This window comes from Phaenicophaeus curvirostris, chromosome 5 (assembly GCF_032191515.1).
Source record: "Phaenicophaeus curvirostris isolate KB17595 chromosome 5, BPBGC_Pcur_1.0, whole genome shotgun sequence".
NCBI lineage: Eukaryota > Metazoa > Chordata > Aves > Cuculiformes > Cuculidae > Phaenicophaeus > Phaenicophaeus curvirostris.
In genome coordinates, this window is record NC_091396.1 from 41,583,703 (window position 1) to 41,607,280 (window position 23,578).

The window sequence follows — 23,578 nt, forward strand, 5'->3', positions numbered from 1 at the left end:
CTGGCCTCCGCAAGGCTCCCACTGTGGTGTGTGTGCTTGGATCCGGGTGTGCTCCTTTGGGATAACTGGGTCTTGACTTCAAAAGCAGCTTTTTCTGCCGCGAGCATGGAGTTTGTAACTATAGGTGACCAAGGTAGGGCAGCAGCCATGGTAGCAGCAGCAGAGCTGTGAAGACACTCACTCCGCAGGAAGGAAGCAGAAATAAAAAATCAGGACAATACCAGTCATTTGTTGTCATAAGGTGGGACATGAGTGACAGGAGTGGCCAGCAGGGACTGGGTGGTTTCATGGTTCACCCTGTGAGGAGTTACAAGTCTGTCTGCACCAATAGATACCACAAGGACTTGTCTTATCCAGTCTTCTGCAAAGCTCTCCAGCACCAATTGCAAGGACTGCCATGGAAGGGGAAATGGCCCCTGTCAGTTCCCACATGTGCTACCACCTTATTTATATTTATTATTATTATTATTATTAACTTCATTGTTCACTGCTTCCATGCAGTGGAGGAATAAGAATCTTTTAAGTGCTTGTAAGACACAGGCAGTACTGAATGCTACATGGGCTGCATGTACTGGCTGCTGCAGCACCCACAGGTTGTACCCTCATATCCCAGAGCAGTCCCTCCCTAACATTCACACCTAAGGGACAGGCAGTAGTGAATGCTACATGGACCAGCACTAATGCTGGCCAGGACACTAATGCTGAAGATGGGGCCAAATGTTCCCTTTTCACACAGTTCCAGCTCAGTCTATGCTGCTTGGACAGGTGCTGCTCCAAAATTGAGATTACTTCCGAAGGCAGGGTTTTTGCTGCTGAGCTGCTGGCTTATTTCTCACACAGCTCCCATACATACCTGCATAATACTCTTTTAGACCAAAGAGAAGCTTGGATGGAGGATGGGTCTGCTGCCTTCTACTCAGCATCTTGACAGGAGCTATGAATTCAATTCCCTCTGCCAGAAGCAAAGGCAAAAGGTTGTGGGGGGTGGTGCTGGCTCTGTGTCGTAATCCTTAAATACATAAATGCTTGGGTTCTCACTCTTAGCCAGACTCCTCAGGCTGATCCCTGAGCAATTCTGTATCAGCAGGATGACATTCCTGGTCACAGCACACACTGGCAGAGGGCAGCTCAGTGCCAGTGGCTTCTGTTCCGAGGGTGCTGGGCAAACTTGTCCATCATACCCTGGAGCCCACATTGCTGCCCTGCGGTCAATTCACATGCTAGCCTAGGTCTGCTCTCACCTACTGCTGCCATATGTCCTGTTAATAGCATAACAAAACCAGCTTGCCACAGCACCACCAGCAGCTCTATAGGGCAATGGGGGCTTCAGATAACTTTTCCCACTTCTGAATAGTGCTATCCCTTTTACTGCTTCTTTGCTGAATTGGTTCATTATTTCTCAGTTCAAAACTCTTCTGTGCTGCGTACAGCATTATGGTGTTTGAAAGACCAAGCAGCAGCAATGTTTCATAGATCATGGGGCATGAGGGAGCAGGAAAATGGGTTAAGTCCACAGTTCTGGAAGTTACTATTTAGTAACAGCTGTATTAGAGAGGCGAGGCTTGTAAGGGGAGACAGTATTTTTTATTAATAATACTGACAGTTATGAAAAAAAGGACACATTCAGGCACAGAAACCCTTCTGCTTAAATGCACTGGCTCTTGTGTTTGGAGATCTCTTTCCCCTTAAATGCCCTAGTTTAAACCTTTGTTCTCATTGTGCTGCTCTGAGGTGATCTGGCACAAGACACTCAACAGATTTGAGCTGAGAAAATATCAAAATTAAAGGAACCAAGAACAGCTGCATGTAATCACAAGATCATCAGTTGTTAGCTTGGACTACACTGTCTTTCCACACTTCTCACCAGCCACCTATACAGAAAATTTACTTAAGAGGCAGCCAGATTTACATTTTCCCAAAGCCTTGGGACTAGGCAACCACACACTCACTCCCCTCCTGTTAAATCGGTCTCCAGAGTGTTGGATAAGATCAGGGACCACGAACTGCCTGGTCTTGCACTTCTCAGCAGGAACATTTACCACTCTGAACATCCAGCAAAGAGCAAACCTGCATGATGGCAGTGACTGGGTTTGCTGCCACATGAGAATTGTTGTTGACTGTGGTTGGCCTAGTGTAGTTTATTCAGCATCTCCAGCACTATTTAAAATAAGCACACATGCAGATGAAATCATCCTCTTTCCACAAAGAAATTTAAAAAATATAATTAAAAAAAAATAAATCAGTCATCTACACTTTGTGAAAGAGGATGGGAGTTGCACCAACTCTCTGAAGTGGAAGTACTCCACAGGCAAAATGATGTGGGAAAGGGTAATCTATTTTTACAAATCCCTCTTCCACTATCATGCTACTTTGTAATTTTCAGTGCAACCTCTGATAATAGATGCATTTTCAAGTGTAATGGGTCTAGCTACTGCAAGTATATTTAGCCATATCCTTTCGGGTAGGTGAGGGAAGAAAGACCCCTAAATAGCTGTAAGAAAAATTACTACAAGCATGTTTGCTTAGAGAAAGTTTAGCCAGAGTTCATGAAAAACACAAGTCCTTGGCAGCTGGATGGCCAATGGCCAGTTGCTTCTTGCATTGTCCCTACAAACCTTTAGTCAGTGAGGAGCATGCTCGTAAGAGAAACCCCTCTGCTTCCCTTAGCTCTTCTTCATATGCTCTAAACACTCCTCAGTGGAAAAGAAATGCTTGAAGTGGCAAATTATCTAGAATTCCTTCTTCTTTTCAACTTTTTTTTAATCCAAGCCCTCCATGATAAAGTGTCTTTCAAAGGAGGGGAAATTCCCACTATTCACAATATTGCAAAAGAACCAAAAAAGTTCACAGTACTCTTATCAGATGAGTGAACATGTCCTGGCTTCAACTGCAATGTCAGTGGGAGTGGGGAGAAGCCTCCACCACAGCTGCAGGAGAAAACTGTGGGACTCAGACTGGAAAAGCAGGGGGAGGATGTGAACACTGTTAAAAATAAAACTTATCAGACAACAATTGAATTGTAAGAATGTTCTCGAGTCTGAAAACAAATAGGCATTTCAAGAAGAGGGCCACTAGCAAGGTAAATAACTTCAAAATAGCAGGAAGTGACCAAGGAAATGTGCCTAGCTGATGGCAACTGAGCTCTCCCCAACAGTGGAGGACAGCAGTAGCCACAGGTTACAGCATCACCTCTGTGCAGTACCACCACCCTTCATCCAGCTGTATGACACTGCACCCCCCTGCTACAACCCTGGCCATGGTAAGACAGGACTGAAAAGATTTGCACAGGACAATGTTTAACATGACCCAGTGTTTATTGAATCCTGCCACATATTTCTTTTTTTAATAGTAACAGGAACATAAAATATGATGCATGGTAAAATATTACTAGGGGGTTCTATACCCATCTGATGCAAAGTGCCAGCATTGTTGACCAGCATACAACCTGACAAGAGAAGATGTAATCATAACTCGCTCTCAGATATCTGCTGGGAGTACAGCACAAAGTAGAACTAGTTATTTGCCTGCAAATAGATACATTTTCTTCTAGATGCAAGTGGTGTTAGAGTCTGCTATTTTGCAACAACAACAAATACATGTAATATATTCCAACAATTTAAAAAATGCAATAGGAAAGGACTAAAACTGTTTAAAGACAGAAGAAAAAAAGTGGATTTCTTTAGACTCTACTTTATAGAGGCCATTCCTCATACAGCCAGAAGTAAACTACAGAAAATAAGATCTATTAGAGGCTACTTTGCTCAAAAGACCAGTGATTACAGGTTTAAGAATAAAGTTTCTTGATTTTCAGTACTGTCTCCTGGCCCTTTTCTTCTTTGCACAATAAAAATCACCTGTCAGAAATTGTGGCTTGGTGGCTCTGCATATTTTTCCAATGCTATTGATTTGGAAAGGCAATGACATTTCTGAAATACCCATGAAAAATTTGCATGACACACACATGGCATGTACCAATTTCACAGATATAAATGATGAAGGCACATTACCTAATGGTTGAAAAAAAACCAACAAAACTTCTGGAGGACTGAAAATTAAATGCTTTGGAGAAAACACTCCTTTGTAACAGGATGACAAGTGCTGTTTGCCCATAGATGTTTCAAACAGTTTGGCATGAAGACAAACAGCAAGAAAGGAAAGAGACTCCTTGAAATGTCCTCCCTATTGCAGAAGCCTGCTTCCCCCATAGTTCAGATCATTCCATTCTTGCAGAGCTGTTTGCAACAATTCCAGAGACAGGCAAGAGAACTGTGTAGAAAATATCAAGCCTGTAGATTCCTACAAGATCAACACATCCTCTTACCCCCTCCACCCCCCTGTTAAAGTACAGCGTTTTCAATGAGATCATCCCACTGATCTGGCAATGGGCTAAAAGGCCTGGAACAGAAGACTGAGCTGGTTTCAAAATATTCTGCCCTCAACTTTTTTGTACTTTGTTATCTGTGTTATTAAAGAAAAAAAGACAGCACTGTCTGCAACAGACTAATTGCTCTCTCCTCTATCCAAATGAGGAAAATACTGGCTAAAAATGAGAATCTGTATTTTATTTACAACAAATGCATCTGCACCACTCCATGCTCCACCCACCACACATGTTGCTTAAGACAAGTGGTAGAGTAGTGGTAACTGCACTACCTTTCTTTTCAAACCTCTATACAAAGCCTTTCCCCTCCCATATTATCAGTTTTCCACTGTTCTAGAAGACGTGTACTTATAACTGTAACCTTGAAAACATGTACTAGGAAGTTTCTAAAGGTAAAGCAAGACTTAGTCTGCTCCATCTTTGCTCCCTTTAAAATCATGCAGGAGTTTGAAATTTATGCATCATTATCAACGTTGCATAGCAATACAATAGGTTGGGTTCCCCCTCCCCTTCTTTAAGCAATAATCCTGTGGCTCCCCTTTTCCAAGGCCCATCTTTCAAAGGGTTACCTCTCACTCGCAGGGAAGAGCCCTAATGCTTTCTCCTCCCACGTGAACATTGCAGAATATGAATTTCAAGATGCCAAGTTTCCTTCAAGTCTATGTTGTGTTACTTAGAAGCAACTGTAATGGAATAATGTTTTTCCTAACATTAAAGGACATTTATCAGAGCAATTGTCTTTTTCTAGTTTTGAGTTACAAGAATATTTGTCACACATGCTCCCTCATATTCCCCTGAATATGCACAGTGGTAAGGCTGAACAAAGTCCAGCTGGATCTCTGAGAGAAGCCAGAGAGAATGAGGCATTTCTTACCACAACTGTATTTACATTCACAATTCAAGGACAGCCTGAAGGATGCCCGGGGTTGTTGTTTTGTTGTGGTTTTTTTTTTTTAAGACAGAACTTCTTAAAAATATAATTCTTTTTCTTACTACTTTTTGTAATGAAAGTTACTTCTTTTCTGCCCTATGCAGCTGTTACCTTTCTACCATTGACATTTAATAGTTGCCATTGCATGCTACCTTGCCATTCCCTAGTTCAAGTGCAACAGAGCTGGCCTGCTTACTAGCTCAACAGCCCAGCACAGCATGTTGAGCTGGTGCAGAGGCCAGCAGTTCAGGGAGAACACCTGCACCACTGCAGGCAGGTGGCATGGCATTGGAAACTATAGGACACTGAAGAGGGTCTCTATTCAAATAATAATTAGTGTCTGCTATAAACACTAACAACATGAAACAAATGCAAGTGAGTGTATGGGGTTGAGAACAATTAGTGTGAGTGATAAATACACCCACTACCAGTTTCATTAAGAGCTATTCTAAAGTAAGTGCTGGTTGTAGAAGCATACGCAGATTTGAGATAGCTCGCCAGTGACTCATTTTGTCAAATAAGTTCAAAAAAAAAAAATGAAGAAAAACACATGCCTTACTATTTGAATAACTCTGATCTCATGGCTTGGGGACAGCAAAAGTGCGTTAGTGTTAGCAGAAGTTACCTGGCATAACAAATCAATTGAATCAGAATCACTGTTTCATTTAAATAAAATATGCATGCCCAGTTAACCAAGAGTGTTAACTAAGCATAAGCAGCATAGAAATTAAGTTTAAGTTACCCATTATTTATCAGACTGCCAGATACAGCTTTTGCTTTCAGATTCATATCAGTAATACAAAACACAGTAGATGGAGAAGTCACAAAAGTTAACACTTAACTCTACATATCATTTGCCTGTAGTGCCAATGCATTGTGTGCCATTAGCCTTCCAAATTTACCAGACTTTTGGCAAAAAACACCTGCTTCACCAAACCATGAAAACAGAAAATGTCCAACCCATCCCACTCAGAACAGAAAGGAAATGGTTTTACAAAGTTGTGGACAAATGCATAACTACTTCCCCCTCAGTTCTGGGACAGAAAGGGCAGTGCAGCTGCACAGATAAAACTTGACTCTCAAAAAGCAAACAAGATCCAGGAAATGTGTTGGCTGTGTAGTCAAAAATCTGTTTGGAAAGTCCGGCTAAAGAACAGCTGATCCAATGTTCTGCATACACCAACAGGCCAATATGGGACAGACCATAAGATGACACACTACAAAAATCCAGTTTAATTTCACATTTCCAATATCTCTCCTTGCCCATTAGCAGTATGCCAGAGATTTTAAACTTGCAAAGCTCTTCCCACTGTGCTAGATTTCCCCTGCCCCCAATAAAGTGCAAACAAGACTCAGGTTTTTACCACTAGTTCCAATGATTGTTACCCTGGTTACAAGAGTCATCAACAGCCAGTTGCCTGAGCCTCTACCACTAGGCTTAGTGATACTCTTTTTTAAAAAACCCTGGTTATTTTTCCCAGCAAAAGGCAAACAGAAAAAAGAGTGTTCCTTCTGCCAGATGCAGGCATGACAGAAGACTGCCTTAAGTACCATCAATATAGGATGCACGTGCTAGACAACCAGTGCATTCTTCTGCATAACAAGAATTTGCCCTTGTTTGCTGGAAATGGAAGTCATCTTTGGGATCTTAATTTTCTCATAAAGAGCTCAGGAACAGTTGATTAGTCTTCATTAAGAGGTGCTTCTCTCTTCCTTGCATCTACATTGAAAAGATGGAAAAAGGAGAGGCATTTAAGTTGGAGGGTTATGACAACACTCATCTAAAAACTCAGAAAATGAAGACAAACTAAACTTTATTCTACGGAGAGCACTTACCATTTCAGACTCATGATATTAATTCATTACATGAACTGAATTGCTTTATGAATCCACAGCATGTTAATAAGAGTCATGCAAAGGTTTTGTACATTTGAGCTGTTGAAACTGAAGACAATTCATGAAGTATTTAAGAGCCAAAAAAGCTTTCAGATTACCTGATCTGTGATACTTTTCCCCCAACTCTTGGCCACATGCTCACGATCCCCTTTAAAGGTGAAGCCAGTATTTATTTTGCATACCAGCTACACAGAAGACAACAGTCTGTTCTGAAAGGCATTTGACTAATTAGGACTTTGTTGGTTCTTAGTTGCATACCACACATTTTAGAAAAGATTAATGCTCTCCACACTGTATTTTGAGGAACTGCCTGAGTCAGTCCTTGAAGACTGTATCTTAAACTGCTCCAAAAAGCAAACCTTTCAGCATGGCCCCAGGTAGGGTATTGGATCACACTTGTACAACTCGGTCTACTACTCATATGACATTACTACAGTAGCAGGCACTGTGGCTGCTGTTGGGAAAAGATGGGATCACCTCTTCCCAGGCTTCTGCAAGAGTGTCTCTGGGCTGACTTTAAGATATCTATGAAACCCAGTTGAATGTACATAGCTCTTGAACTGCACCATCACAGCTACTCTAACAACTGCTTGCCAAAAGATGCATTTATATGTATTTTTAAACTTAGATTCTTTCCAGATCATGATCTATACATTCCAAGGTCATTATAAGCAGCCTCACTGAGAAGTTACTTATAAATTAAAGACAAATCCATTTTGAATTACTGCAGGCCCCAACCGCCCTTCATTAATACAGAAGACAGGCCCTAGTTGGCCAGAACATTATTATGAAACCATTTGTGTAAGTCTCATGACTGTGTGAAACAGTTTGGAGGAGTAAAAAAAAAAAAATGTTCCTAGCAGTAAAATAAGAGCTTAGAGACTCCCAGTGACTAAAGCAGCCTCTGCAGTGGGACAAAATCTCAGCAGCCATTTGGGAGAGAAATAAGAAACCACCCTCTCCTGTGTTCCCCATCCTGCTCATCAGGGATATTGAGGTCAGGCCTAAATCTTCTGTCACAAATTCTCCACTTTGCCTAAAATAACTAATTAGTGATTAGAGAAAAAAAAAAAAGCTTTCTAAAAGTGAATGTCATACCCATCTAGCTACAGAGTCATTATGTCCAGTTTGTCTCTGACTTCAGAAATATCAAACTACATTATTTTTTTCTGGTAAACACTTACAAAACAATCATACCAATTAAGTTCCTGAACTTCTTTTTGGCTTCTGCTCTTTCTTCAGCATCAAAATACCACACAGTCATGGCATATCTATAAAAGAAAAATCTTGTTTAAACTTTTGCTATTAGAATAGAATCCTGGAGTCTTATGCTGATGGAGAAAGCAAAAAATCAAATTTGAATTAGCAAATCAAAAATAGGACTCAAATTGAACACCCTTATAGACAAATACAGACAGCATTTTAAATGCGTATTTTATCAAGTAAGATAGAAATACAGGTGAGAATTGCTGCTTGGAGGCACAAAAGAATGCACAGCCTCTGGCAACAGAGGGCAAAAGTAGCTTTCAGACCTTTACATGTTTTTCTGTTCTGGGATGCCTGCAGGCAGCTTGGGGGTTGCCCTGGATTGTATCAGCTTTTTGTACCCTGTTGACAGATGGTAGCCCCAAAATCCCTATAGGGTTAGGAGGGCAAAATTATAACCCAGCATGCCCCAACCAAATTGCTATGCCTGGCTTGAAAGACTTCTCCTGTCAATGGTAAAAGAGGTTGGCTTTTTTTTCCATCACACAAGGCATCTTATAATTTAAGCCTGTTCTTCTTCATTTGAGGAGAGAATTCCCAGTGACTCAAAACCATAAAATCCGTTCAAAATTACCCATCTATTTTTTATGCATGTGTATTTAAACAAATACACAACAATCATAATTTTAGATAGAAATATTGGTAGAAGAGATGTTTTGCTTTTTCCTGGTCAAATATCAATATCAATCATGCTACTTACCTGGTTGCATAAGAAGGCTGGACTTCATGTGGGTTCCTTCGATCTGACCAAAAAAAAAGTAACCTATCAAAAATTGGCTCAACATCTGCTACATAGGACTTCCCTTCTGGAAATATCCGAAGAATTCCACCATGCAGCTAAAAGAAAAGGAAAGAATGCTGTTTACATGTGTAAACACCCACAAATTCACATAAACAATGACTTATTTCTCCCTCCTCAACACCCAGCAAATGAGGAATAAAGATCTAATGATAGCCAAGACAGTGACAACTCTGGGAAACCATACCCTGGATCCCTTGGCCACCTTGATTTTCCAAAACAATTTGCAATGTTTTAGCATAAACATTTGGTTAAAGTAAATGAACTGAGACAAAGAAAACACTGTCCCTGTAATAAATACTGAGAAACTTCTGAGCTCCCAGTCATACCTCTAGAACCAGTGAATACCAAAAGGCAGGTGACAGTGCTCCACCTGACCAGTCTGAGATCTAACACTCCTCCCAGCAATTTCTAGATACTGCTTAAGGTATTTCAGATCCTGCATCTGATCAAACAGGAGTTAATTTTCACACCCTGGGAAGAGTGAAGCCTGTTGTATTTGTAATCAACTTCTCATAACTGTAGTATATCTCCCAGTCAGTCTTTCCCTCCTTATGATGTAGCCTGCTTTCTCCAGCACATAATTTCTCTCTTTCAATGTGCCACTGGTTTCAGGGAAAAAGCCTGCAGATCTGCACGCATTGTACAAGCTTCAAAAGATGAAAACGAACTCAGCTTCCTCCCTGCTGCTGTTAGAGAGTTCTTTGAAATATGTCTTTCTTTCTCCGACAGTGTATTTTTAGTGGCATTGCCTCTAAATTTGAGCTCTCTTTGGGGGGTTCATAGCATTTACATGTGCTCAAAAAGGATCCACCTAAAGCAGTCAAGGTGCATAAAACATTGGGCAATTTTTCAATAGATAATCCACTGAATTATTTGTGCTGCATTATGACAACAGAAGTGTAAAGACACATCCTGCAATTCTGCATTACCTTTATTTTGCTTCTGAAAGCATGGTAAATTCAAGGCTGACTTTATTTCCTTATAGTAATACAGGCAGAAACAAAAGCACCATCCTGTCAAGAGACTCACTGGTGAAGTCACAAAGACTGAGAGGACAAACCAAGCCATGTGCTGATGCCTCTTAATAAGCCCCATCACTTCATATGCAAGAAAATCAGAAAGGCAACTGCCTGAAGATCTTTTGCAGGTTAGCCTGAAGGAATAGTATCAAGAACACTGAAGTCCCAAATTTGGGCTATCCTTTTATTCTGCTTCCAGAATTCACTTATTGCTTAGTGGATTATGTTCTTCCTTTTAGTGCTTCATTGCTCTTTCCTCTAAACAAAGCATAAGAGCCAGCAGTCCAGTGCTTAGAAGCTTTATTCAATACAACAAAACAGTATGCGTGTGAGATGGGAGCAAGAATAAGAAAACAATTGAGATTCTTACTTCCAAAGGGTTGCTATAAACACCAAAATAAATGTAGAAGAAGAATGCACCAGCTGCTGAAAAGTTCAGAGTTCACAGAAGCAACTGATAGCCCCAAGGCTCTGCTTCTGAAGCAGCTTTTTCTTCATGTTCTGCCTCAGCCCCACAGCTTACTCACCTTGGAGTCCCAGTTCTTATTCAAGTAATAAATACAGGTGATGCAGCGCCCATCTCCATTTGGATTGTCCACATGACGAACATACCCAGTTCCATTTCCAGGATAGCAAGCGACCATAGCCTGAATGAAAGATAAAGATTGTAAAAAAAATAAATTCTACAAGATGTCCATCTTCAGTTTTCTTAGCTAAGCACCCTCCCACCACCAGTTTGGCTCACTATTTTTCAGACAATCAATCCAAAACCTACAGCAGACACCACCAAAAGGTATCTTTGCACAAGCTTCTTTCACTGTGTGAGTCAGCATGAAATTCCAAACTGCATTTAAGTACCCTTCATATTTCACAATATATACACTGAAGTAGTAGAAAAAACAGAATTAAACTAAAACACTGATATGTATGGTACAAGCTTATTGTTCTCCACAAGCTACGTGCCTTTGAGGCAGTTTCAGCTAGTTTGCTTGGGTTTGTAAAGATGAGTAGTCATTGCAAAACTGATTTGTCAGTCATAATGAAAGTAGAAAGTGATCCCAGGATGTCATGCCTTACTACCACTATCTTCCTCTATTAATAATCTTCCAGTTTCTGTCACATACATCTCTATGGTCCAACACAAAGTGAGAGATCCCAGGAGACAAGATAAAAGTTCATAGAGCAAAGTCTGCAAAAATCTGCAACTCCTTTACACTGCGTTTGCACAGTGTAGTGCATGTTTGCTTTCATGGACTGAGCCACAGAACTAACCAATCAGCTTTATGAAGCATAGGTCTGTCTTTGATTATCTCCAGACTTGCTAATGCAATTGCTTAATTCACAGTTTGCTTGAATTTCACTTTGAATGATGAGATAGGTCTAACATTAATTACTCCAAACCATGTGACAGTCAACAGGTCTTAAAAGAGTTTTTACAGCAAAAACATATTAAACTTGTCTGACACCATTAGTAGACTAAGCAGGATGCAAGGAAGAGCAGGTGAGACTTCTGGTAAGAAGTCTCAGAATTACTCCTTCACTATAGAGACTATTTGGTAGTGATACCATTCACCTTCCATGACGTTTACTCCACTAAAGCTGTGGCAACAGAAGTCTTGTTCCCACTCCTCTGACATCTCCTTTCATTGCTTTCCAGTATTAACAGCAAAAGTGATGGGAGATGATAAGTTCAGCTGGAAAACTGGACGTGGTATCCAGATGTGGTGTCCACAGCAGTGAGGGCAGGGCAATAGTCACTCCCCTCAAATCTACTGGCTGTGCCCTGGACATTGTTGTGCACAAAGACCACTGCTGGCTCAGGTTCAGCTCACTGCCCACCAACACCACTAGGGTCCGCAGGCTCCCCTGGGCAGCAGAGCTTCTCTCCAGCCCGACAGCCAGCAGCCTATACTGCAGTAAAGGGTTAACAAGTCAGGTCCCGTGACAGGCCCTCATGATGCCCCATTTGTTAACAGCTTCTAGATATAATATGACTGATTAACCAACACTGTAAGCTCAACCATCCAACCATTTTTATTGACCCATCCAGTTTCCCATCCATCCATCCAAACCACGACAACTGAACTCTGGACACAAGATTATCATACATGCCCATCCAACAGAATGAGGATGTGATTGTGCACCATTTGCATAACCTGCCCCTAATAACTGGCCAAGCACAGCTGACAGCGTTGAAGACCAACAGTATAGGCTTTCCCAAGCACAACTGAAATTTTTATCTAGGAAACACAGAGGTCTTGTTTTCTGCTTTTTAGCACATTCTAAAGGCATGCTGTCTTCATGGGACACATGACCAGCTAAAGCACAACAACGCTGCTTTCATCATAATGGTAGTTTTACTGTGCCAAACATAGGCACAAAAATTACCATCAACCAGTGTAGTGGACCCTCTGCTACCGAAGAAACAAGTCTATTCACAGAAGTCAGACAATTAAGATGGGGTACACATACAGTTCCAAAACACTATCTCTGCATGTCATGTATGACTTGACTTTCCTTCCTTCTTACAAGCATCAGCAAATGGTATGCTACCATCACCAGAGTCTGCTCCTTGTCTTAACACCTCAGGCCACAGCTGTTTTGGGGCTCGTGGCCCGCCAGGGAAAGAGGTTATGATGAACAAGAGTTAAGTACCTCTAATTCCCAGCAATAAACCCTCTTCCATCAGGCCTTGCAGTTGGCTGGATGCCTTGCTGTATGGTCCTGTCTGCCCTGTTGCCATTCTGCTGTTACAAACAGTTCCACAGCTGAACTTAGATTTCACTATCAGCTTGATAACAACAGTAAGTGCCAGCTGACAATCTAGAACTGGAAACAAGCCTGTCCTAAGGGCACAAGTCCGGTGTAAACCAAAAGCCAGCTGTAACTAAAATGTAGAAATGGTCTAAGGGAGTTGCACCCTCACTAGTGAGAATAAACCCCGTCATGCATCCCCGATCTCAATTGCCAGTACTGCAGCTCATGCAGATGCACACTTCATCCATCCCATGCACAGCAAGCTGGATTGGGTCAAACAATTAAAATACCAACCCTTAGCTAAACCTGACCTTCATATGCCAGGGAAAGTGATCCTGGGAGCTGAAAAAGCAGAGGGGAGGGGAGAGTGACGCCAGCAGGTGAGTAGGGCTGTGCTAGGGACACATCTCTGAAATGAGCAAAGCTGCTGTCCAGGGGATGAACACCTACACCACCAGCACGAGGCTTGGCTTAGCAGAGCTCTGCTAACCATACCAGCAGGATGACACATGGTGGAAATAAAACCAACGTATTATCAGTCAACAAAGTTTTAAGTCCATGTACAACACAAAATTATGGAGGCCTTAAGAAAGTCTCTCTTTGGAGAGCAGACATTACTCCAAGCTTACTGAACTCCCTAAAAATGAATCCAATATTACTACTATCTTTTAACACCACAATCAAAAGGCTGCTGAACAACAGACTGTAGGCCAGATCCTTAGAAGGATTTAGGTGTTTTACTTACTACCAAAATTTGGGCAGAAAGTTTTCCCTGGCCTCTCCCATGTAATATGTTCTCTTAACAGAACACATGCTTCAGCTCCAAGACATTCATAGAATCATAGAATCACCAGATTGGAAAAGACCCACTGGATCATCGAGTCCAACCATTCCTATCAATCACTAAACCAGGCCCCTCAGTGCCTCATCCACCTGTCCCTTAAACCCCTCCAGGGAAGGTGACTCCACCACCTCCCTGGGCAGCCTCTGCCAGTGCCCAGTGACCCTTTCCGTGAAAAATTTTTTCCTGATGTCCAGCCTAAACCTCCCCTGGTGAAGCTTGAGGCCATTCCCTTTTGTCCTGTCCCCTGTCACTTGGGAGAAGAGGCCAGTTCCCTCCTCTCCACAACCTCCTTTTGGGTAGTTGTAGAGAGCAATGAGGTCTCCCCTCAGCCTTCTCTTCTCCAGGCTAAACAACCCCAGCTCTCTCAGCAGCTCCTCATAAGGCCTGTTCTTCAGCCCCTTCACCAGCTTCGTTGCTCTTCTCTGGGTTCGCTCCAGAGCCTCAATTGATGCATTATTTATTTATTTACAGTGTGCACCTTCCGCAACAGCAATGCACAGAGTCTCTGGGGATGAAGAAGTAGAACAATTCCCACAGAATCCAAAAGCACTGCCACACGAAAAAGAAAAAGAAAAAGAAAAAGAAAAAGAAAAAGAAAAAGAAAAAGAAAAAGAAAAAGAAAAAGAAAAAGAAAAAGAAAAAGAAAAAGAAAAAGAAAAAGAAAAAGAAAAAGAAAAAGAAAAAGAAAAAGATTGAAAAAAGTTTTCCAGTAGCAGCAGTGAAGGGCGAACAGCAGAAATTAAATATCCTTTTTCCTGGCTTGGCAAATATTTGAATGAAACTTTAGACAATGAAGGGAAATCATTCTGGTCCTCCTAGAGCCTGCTGAAATTATATCAAGATTTATCAGATTTTTGGCTGGAGCAGCTCCAGAGCAGATCAAGCTGGCCTCAGCAAGGGTTCCAGCTGTTAGCACTACTTTTGGATTCATTCAAAGCAAACAAGAAACAGCAGAGGAGATGCATGACCCAGACTTAATTCAGGTAATTGGTGAACACTGGTATTTGCCAGTTTAGTGCATGGGCTAGCTCTAAAAGCCAGAGGCTGGATCATAATAATCAAACCATTCATTTACCAGGTGAGCAGAGTTGTCAGTAAAAAGTGTTTCCTATATTATTTCAGTTGCTGTGTCCAGAAAAGCACACTCCCGTTTTGGAAGCATCTCCCTTCGTTAACCAACCCCAAACCTAAACCAACTATAGCAGGCGGTAAAGAGCAAGAATGCACCCAACTTTTGTTTTGTTTTGTTTTAGCAATACCATCCGTTACAATGGCTGCTAGTTGGCTTAACTTCCCATTTTAAGTACTCAGAGCAAATTTCAGCACATGCACACCCCCTTATTTTAAGTGAAAATAGACAAGTTTGTTTTAAACTACAGTTTAACAGTTAAAAATTGGTATCCAAATGCATGCTTTTGTAGTCGTGTGCACACACACATCATAGTTGGAAGACAAATGCTCTGGTAGTCTAGTCGACATTTATAAACTAGAGGCTACAAAACTTGGAAAAAGAAATGCAAATCGTCAAGACTGCAGTTTCTGCACTGTCGTTTGCAGAGATATTAGTTTTCCCAAGAGGGTGCAAATCAACCACCAGTTAAACAAGCAGTAATCACCAGCTTTAGTACAGAGTCAGGAATCAGTAAACTCCACCTTGCACAGAAGCTTGCAAAAATAAGTTATCCATCAGCCAGAGAAATCTGCAAGTCAAACTGGAAGACACCAGCAAAGTTTGGAGGCAGATAAAAAACAACAGTTCCATAGAGAGGATTTTTCCCTACCTCCCAGTGCTTCAAGCAAGGAGAAAAACAAATTCTCTTAGTTGACAGCCAGGACTGTGCTGTGAGGCACCATCCTGCTACATTTCATAAAATAAGCAGCACTGGAGTGGACCAATACTTGGAATAAAATGCTTCAGAGAATACCTCAACTAGAAGAAGCTTGTAGGTGGAAGCAGTGACGACAGTGGGTCAGGAGACGTTCTCCATGTCTGCTAGCACTAAGCTAGGAAGCCAGTGTACTCCAAATATTGTAATCCTATACTGATCTCTTAGCTTCCTATTAGATCTAGTATGACCTTTGCAACCAGCAGAGTAAACTCTGACCCGTATAACTATCCTACCAACATCAACTGCCCTTGCAGACTAAGCTAAAGACCACACAATATGCTTTTTCATTTTTTTTTCCATTTTCTATACCAGATTTGTCCTCTACATTGTTGAGCGACTGCTTGTGATCCCTAGCACTTGTACATCAAATAATTCCACTCAGAAATTACTTGTAAAGTCTGTTAGTAATAATAAGAATTAAGTGCTATAGCCATTGCAACTTCCAGATCCATTTTTATTCAGCTATACCATTCAAGTTTCCCAAATTTCAGTCCAGTATGTGGTTCTGTCCTTAACTCAAGTGCAAACAAAAATCACTTGACCAGGCTTTAAAGAATAAGGTCTACCAGCATTCACTTGATTAACTCAAGTTTGAGTGCATATCATACTCAACATGATTTTAGTTTGTAGCTGCACACAGTCTGTACAGCCAGAAAGGCAAAGGCACACAGCATGCTCTACATTAAAAGAACATGAGTAGCCTGACATTTCATGATCAAAGATAAGGGATTCTCAGTTGAGGCTTGTCTAACACACAGGGGTCTGACACACAATGGGTTTTTTCTTAAGTACTTTCTTGTTGCACCCAATTGTGCTCAAGTGTTTTCTACCACGCTGCTTACAATGAAGTATAAAATATTCATGAACATTATTTAATATTACTTTGTTTGAATTTACAAAAGTTAAGACACAACTACTGTACTGAAGCATGAACTAGGAAAAACTCTGTAGAGATGGGAGAGAACAAAGGGCGAAAAAAATACGTTAAAACGCCAAAAAAAAAAAAAAAATCAGAGACATTAGCTTCATGCCTACTGGAAAGCGAATCACCAATTCCAAGGAAGGATGAAACCCTTCTCACTTCAGTCATGCAAAACACAGAATGGTCTTCAGTGGCAGTATTGCACGAGAAACCAGTACCTCATTTTCTCACCCATAACTTGATTACCAGTCTTCAAACAGCTGCTGGATTTATGGAGCTAAACCTAGCCACTTCCTCTTTGATCAGCTTGTTGCTCAGAGGTGGAGGCAAACAAAGGGAAAGGTTGTGTAAGGAAGCCTGATTTTAGAAATTAAGAAACATTGGGAAAAGTGCTAGAATTTGGCAGGGCAAGATACCTGCATCCTTTCACTTGAAATTTAATCTTCATATAGAGGCCTAAACTGAAGCCATGTGGAGGACATCTAAAAAGCAAAAGGGCCAACAAATAACAATAAAAACCCTGTCACAGTTACCTTCTTTCATGAAACACAAATCAGATCAAACTCCATAAACTCAGCTAAAAGCACAGTTTGCTTAATGCTTCCTTCATCAGCTTGCAGAATTAGTCTATATACAACAAAAGTACCGTGGTTGCAAGGTGCCTCAGTAAACAAGCATCTACTGAATGGCCACACGGGCCATGACAAACAAGATATGAAAGACTGATAGGACTCTCTACCTCTAGATGACTCATCTCTGGAGCACTATATCTTGGACAGACTGACATGATCACAGCTACTTTTGCTCATTACTCTTGCATTATATCAGCAACCATGAAAATTTTATAGGAAAGCACAAGACATTTCTATGGTCAGAGATGCAGCCACACAAGTGAGAATACCTTCACTCTCAATTTCTCACTTCAGGAGCACAATGCTGTTTCCAAAACACACATCACCACTTTTTTTTTTACATATATATATATACACACACACATATATATATAAAATACCTTCCTGGTAGGCAAGTACTTATAATTGTACAAAATCCTCTTTCCATGGATAGCATTTTAGTGTGGTGGCCTGGTACTTGCTTCTCCCTGCAAATAAGCAAACTTGATCATTAGATTCAAGGACTTCCAAGAACTGGAAACCTCAACTCTCCCTTTTTATTCTATTTGGTCTTTCATATGCACCATTGTAGTTTAACTGTTTCCAGGCACACAGAGACACAGGTACAGCCTGAGACTGAAAACTGTGGGAAAGTCTACTGCTGTCATCTGCAGGAAAAAAGATGCAAAGATACTGGTTTATCTTTGCTTACCAACCTGAAAGCTATTATTATTTGATATTATTCTAATTACCATAAGATGGAAAATTTCGTCCTAATTAAATTTATTCTAGAACTAAGGGTAGAAACAAAGAGCTGGCCATGAAAGCTCTGTTCATGGATTATCTCCATGCCACACAGCTGTTGAAGACTGGCATCTTATCTAGTGTTAGTTCAACGAGCCCCTAATAAGCTTTCAAATCTTATGGAATCTGTCTGTAAGGAAGCTAGATCACAGACTGACACTGCTTTAAAAATGAGCTCCCTGCTAAATGAATCTGTGATGGGGCTTTGGAAGCTTTTCTAATGATTGGCAACAAAATTTAGTTCTTCGTGGCCTGAAAGTCCTATTACTGTGAAGGACAGATTCAGCTTGCAACTTTTTTTATTTCTTTTCTTAGCAGAACATCCACTTAAGAGATAAAACTGGATGCCCTTCAAATTCAAGCTGACTGCCAGGGCAGTGCTGCTCTGAAGTGGGAAGGCATGGAACAGTCATGCCTCATGTCAGCAGTGGCTGTCCGTGACTGCCAAGAGAACAGGGAACATTTGCGAATCGAGCTTTGGAGACAGCGGTGAGTTTTGTTGAGCTGCCCCCATTGCTGGATACTTCCTGGAATCTGCAAGTAAAGAGGCAAATTCAGGAATCAGTAAAAGGACAGGACTGTGCGAGAAGTTCTCCAGGTTTCTGTGGAGAGAAATCTGACTCGGGGTTTCCCAAGCAAAAGAGTCCCAGGCATTCATCTTCTGCTGTATATTCTCTGTATTGATTTTTTAATTCTAAAGAAAACAAACAAATAAAAAGTTCTTGCTTCCATATTGCCATGAAAATTTTGTGTTCCACCCCTAGGCATGGTCAGAAGAAAACAGAACACTGACATTTAAGGAAGCAAATCTGAAACTGCCATAGGAACACAACTGTCCTTGCACTGAGCATCTTTGTCCCTTCTAGAAATCCTTCCTTGATAGTTTAATCTACATACTTCTGCATGTTTGTCGGTTAACACTCTTCTCCCGTTCCCCAGTGCTTCTCATCTTCTGCAAGAGTAAAATCGGTCAAGATTTTTATTTTACATCCTCTTGTGACATAAAACTACATTTCAGACCACCGTGTTACTCAGCGGTTGTGCCTCGCACGCAGACAAGGGACAATGCGGCTTCAGAAGGGATTAGCGTGCTATGAAGAGCAGGCATACCATCACGGTGGGACTCAAAATTTAAAAGGCTATTGCCAGTGAATTAGTTCAGTCAAGGATATTCAGATTAAGTCTCCAATTAGCAGCTGTAAACATGCGCGGTGCATCGATGTATCAATAAAGGCTGCTTCAGTTTAGAAAGCGCGCCTGCCCTTGCGCCACCGAGCCCTGGCTGCAGTCCAGGGAGATGATGGCTTAACGACAGAGCTACGTGCGGAGCGTGAGGCCATCGGCCATTGAACGCAAACTTTACTCCTGAGTACACTTCACAGACCGGCTGCGGAGGGAAGAGGGGAAACCCACGCTTGCAGCATGCACACATGCTCAAGGCACTTCTCTGTTCGTATCAGTCTCCCTCCCCCTCCTGCTGCACACACAGGCACGCACACTTATTTCCCACACTTTAAAAAAAAAATTAAATACACCATTTAATTAAGTTTTAGGATTATTTTTGCTTGTTCTTGAAGCCCTCTTTCATCACCCAGAAAACTCTTACAGTCCTCTCCTCTCCCTCGAGACCCAAACCTGGACGAGCTGCACTAATGAGAAAGCATCGCAAGCAATCAATGTAGATAGAGAAAGCATCCCCTGTAATGAGTCCCAGGGGACACAGTGACAAGCACCAACCCCACAGAAAGGCAAATTCACAAGTACGTGCAGGCTCATTAAGGAAATATGTAAGGATCATCCCTGGATGTTCAGGTTCTCAGTGGGTAATAAAGCATGGGAACCAGCACAGGCATCCTCTGTGCAATACCCTAATGTATGTGGTATAATGATAATTTCATAGTTCCTTAAACACCCCAGCCTTTCATCAGTACTTGGGACCTTTTCTGCTACTGATCACCCTGAGGATTACACCACTTTCTTCCTGCAGCATTTAAGGAACTCTACGTATTATGACACTATTGTGGCTATAAAGGTGAGGAAAGATGGCCATAACACAGGCAAGCTGCATTTTGCTGCTGTTGGAGTTGACTAAGCTGGCCAAAACCCCCTTTTTTACTATTATGCATTTATTTTTAGCCTATGGGCCCAGGGCAAGCGAGCAATGCCACCCACAAGACTTATCAGCTCACACATGGTATGTGGCAACCCAGGCATCCACAGGCAGAGGAGGTGAAAAGCCACCACCTTGAAGTGGAGACACCAAGGGGACAGGGAGACCCCAGCTGCACAGGTGGCCTCCTTGAGGCCAGCACAGCCATCTAGGACACCTCTCGTGGGCTCGCACGCTCCCACTGTGGTGGATGCAGGGTCACACCAAGATGTTTTCCTTCATCCCCTTTGGCACAAAGTCTCTCTCTACTGCCAGAGAGGGAGGCAGGTTTCAGACTAGCGCTGTCACACTTGGCAGGTACCCCAAATATCCGTCAAGGGTCCTCCCAAAACTGTCAGAGCTATCTAGCCTTCCAAGGCTGCTGAGACATTACTGCACAACAACAGAATGATTAACAGTTCTCAAGTGTTTCTTATCACAGCAGTAGCACCAAATTAAGGCTAAATGATAATACCAGTTACATCCTACATTAACTTTGGAAGGAAGCAGTCTTGCCCATTTTTTGCTCCACCACCACCTTTTCAGAGGACCTTGCCTAGCTAATATTTAGTGCATTTATTCTTCCACAGTGCTGAGTAAATGAATATTTATTGGTAAAACTCATTAAAATTACCATCAGAAATAATTTCTACTGTGTTTGAACATGTGTAGTCTCTACCACTAAGACTTTGCCTGCACATGAAGTTGTACTGCTCTAACTACACGTGGACATTAAAAAGGTGTAATCTCTCTAATGTGGGTGCAATTAAAGGGGATTAACGGGTACACAATGACACAGCATCTTTCCATACAGGAAGGGAAACAAGCTATTCAAAACCAAGGCAAATTTGTAATAATATAACCATACACCTGTTCTAAGGTTAGGCAATGCAAATGTATTATTAAAAAAATAAATAAATCCTTCCAAGTGCCTGCCCTCCCCACCATCTACACAGCTGATACATGCAGAAGTGAAATGTGTATAGACAGAAACTAGGCAATTCTGAACAAAGCAAGCATGCATAGACATGCATGCACACAACAAGTAGAGCTCCAGCCTTACTTTTGCACACTCTTACATTTGCACATCTTAAAGCTATTCACAAAAGCTCTCCACTCATAGATAAGGAAGCCTGGTCTGGATTTGAACATGGGCTTCTAAATTCCCACTTCTCATTTTCCACTGGTCAAGCCTCTCCCATGGATTTATGCTGCCACCACCTGACAGAAGAGATCAACCCTACAGGCTGACTACGCTGCAGCCTGTGCCGTGGACTCATACCCTCCAGCTGGGGCAGTGGCACCATGCAGGGTCTCCTGCCAAAGGTCTCCTCCCCAGCTTCTCCCCCCAACCCCGTTCACTCCTGCTGCTCTGTGTAGCTGCAGTCCCCTCTGGAGCCTTACACAGCCATTCGCAATGCCCCTCACTGAACAAGCATCCCTTGGGAGGTTTCTCATGGCCCAGTTCAGGACTGAGTCTTCCCTGGCATTTAAGGTGAGTTTTTGCAGGAAGCACAGCAACCACTGAGCAGGGAGGTAGCCTCTCTGGTGTGGGTTTAGGGTGTTTCCTGAGGATGCTGGAAGCCTGGAGTGGTCTTTCTGGCTCTGTTCCCTCCTTTTTCCTCTTCCTTTCCAAAACCTTTCCTCTCTGGCAGCCTGCGTAACAAGAGCAGCATGTTCTCATAGCCTCCACGGGGTGGGGGGGGGGGGGGGAGTCGGGGGCAGCCAAGCTGGAGGTTGGACAGGGGCTGCTCTCCCAGGATGCCAGCTGGCTGGGCAGCCAGCAGAAGCAGCCCTCATCCCTGCCCCTCCTGTTCCTAGGGTGGAGATGAGAGATGGCAGCTGCAAAAGCATGTGTGGGGTAAGAAAGCCCTCAGTGAGGGGCTGCAGCTGGATTTGCTTGAGGTGCGGAACACAAGTACTTCTGTGCGGTGGGAAAAGCAGAGGGACAGAGCAGCACAGATGGCAGTCAAAAGCCACAGGGCAGGTATATGTGCATATTTAGATGTGGGGGTGAAATAGGTACTATGTCTGCCCATAGCTGTGGTGTCCATCAGCACAACTAGTGCCTCTAACTGCAGCCAAGACACTGAACTAATACAGCTCATAATTAGCAGCAATAACTTCTGCAGATGGCAAGCAGTGAAAAAGGCTTTTAACCAAGTACTAGCAAAATACAAAAGTAAACTAAGACAGAAAATTGTATTTGTTTCAATTGCAGACATATTAGATAAAGAAACAAACAAACAAACCAAGTCTACTACGTTTTCATCCTTGCCAAGAAATTATCACTGTGAATGTCAGACTGGTGCTGAGCCTTTAGGTCACCAGTTAGATGTCAAGTTATACACTGAGAAATAATGGAAAAACACACAACCTTGACACTTCAGCCTGACCACTATCAAATGCTGAATTACAGCAAATTTGGCAATGAGGACCAGCATTTGCAAATCCTCTCATTGCTCCTCCGTGAAGAGGAAGTCTGTAGAACAGTTAACCAAGGAGTGACCTTTCCTGTTGGCCTGCTTCAAAGACACCATGCACATGCTCCACAGACAACAGAAGAGAAAGGACAAGTTAATTTACAGAGGCAGAAACACGGGTGAATACTGTAAAGGGCAGAGTTATCCTGGGAGATTCCGTTTGTGTACATCTAGTCAAATGTCATGGTTTATACGCCTTAACAGCAGGACATGTTACAGCATTTACAGTGAAGCTTCTCCTTTCTTCAATTCTCAAACCACTTCTACTAGATTCCCCATGGGAAATCAGAGGAGGAAGTTGTTACACTGATAATCTTCAGAAGCAAGCATAACACCCTAAGACTGTTAACAACCTCGGAACAGGTGAACTGAGGACTAATCTACATTTCCCCTCCCATTTTTTTTTTATTTTTATATCTCCTCTTCCAAATTCCCCAGTTCTGCTTTTTTTTTTTTTTCTACTCACATCATCCAGAAAGGGGCTGCTGTGCAGAGTTAGTCTGGAACCTCAGGACAGTCGGGAAGCTCCACAAACACATTCACTGCCTCAGAGCCCATCGTCCAACACTGCCTCGCACCCCTGGCTTTTCCCATGCAGGTTGGCATTCCACAGACTGCACCAACTATCCCCTAGCTCCATGTGCACATTACTGAAATAACTGCTGCTGTTAATGGTATAAGACAGATTTGCTACAAGACAGTCAGTTGCAAAGGTCACATAAAAATCATAACTGCTATCTATAACTTCCAACAAGTAAAGCCTCTTGCTCCCTCCCAAGACACCATGTAAAAGATGGCCCATATTTGTAGTCTAGGACTGGGGA

General features: G+C 42.2%; 1 protein-coding gene across 1 annotated transcript in view; it reads right to left on the reverse strand.

Moving 5' to 3' along the window:
* Positions 1 to 3,278: 3,278 nt before the first annotated feature.
* Positions 3,279 to 23,578, reverse strand: part of EGLN3 (egl-9 family hypoxia inducible factor 3) — a 29,421-nt gene continuing 9,121 nt past the window's right edge. The window contains exons 2-5 of the mRNA XM_069858449.1: positions 10,823 to 10,942; positions 9,175 to 9,311; positions 8,406 to 8,479; positions 3,279 to 7,032 (exon numbers count right to left, since the gene is read on the reverse strand). Coding sequence (XP_069714550.1) covers positions 6,995 to 7,032; positions 8,406 to 8,479; positions 9,175 to 9,311; positions 10,823 to 10,942 — 369 coding nt within the window. The 3' untranslated portion in view covers positions 3,279 to 6,994. The remainder of the gene's footprint in view (positions 7,033 to 8,405; positions 8,480 to 9,174; positions 9,312 to 10,822; positions 10,943 to 23,578) is intronic.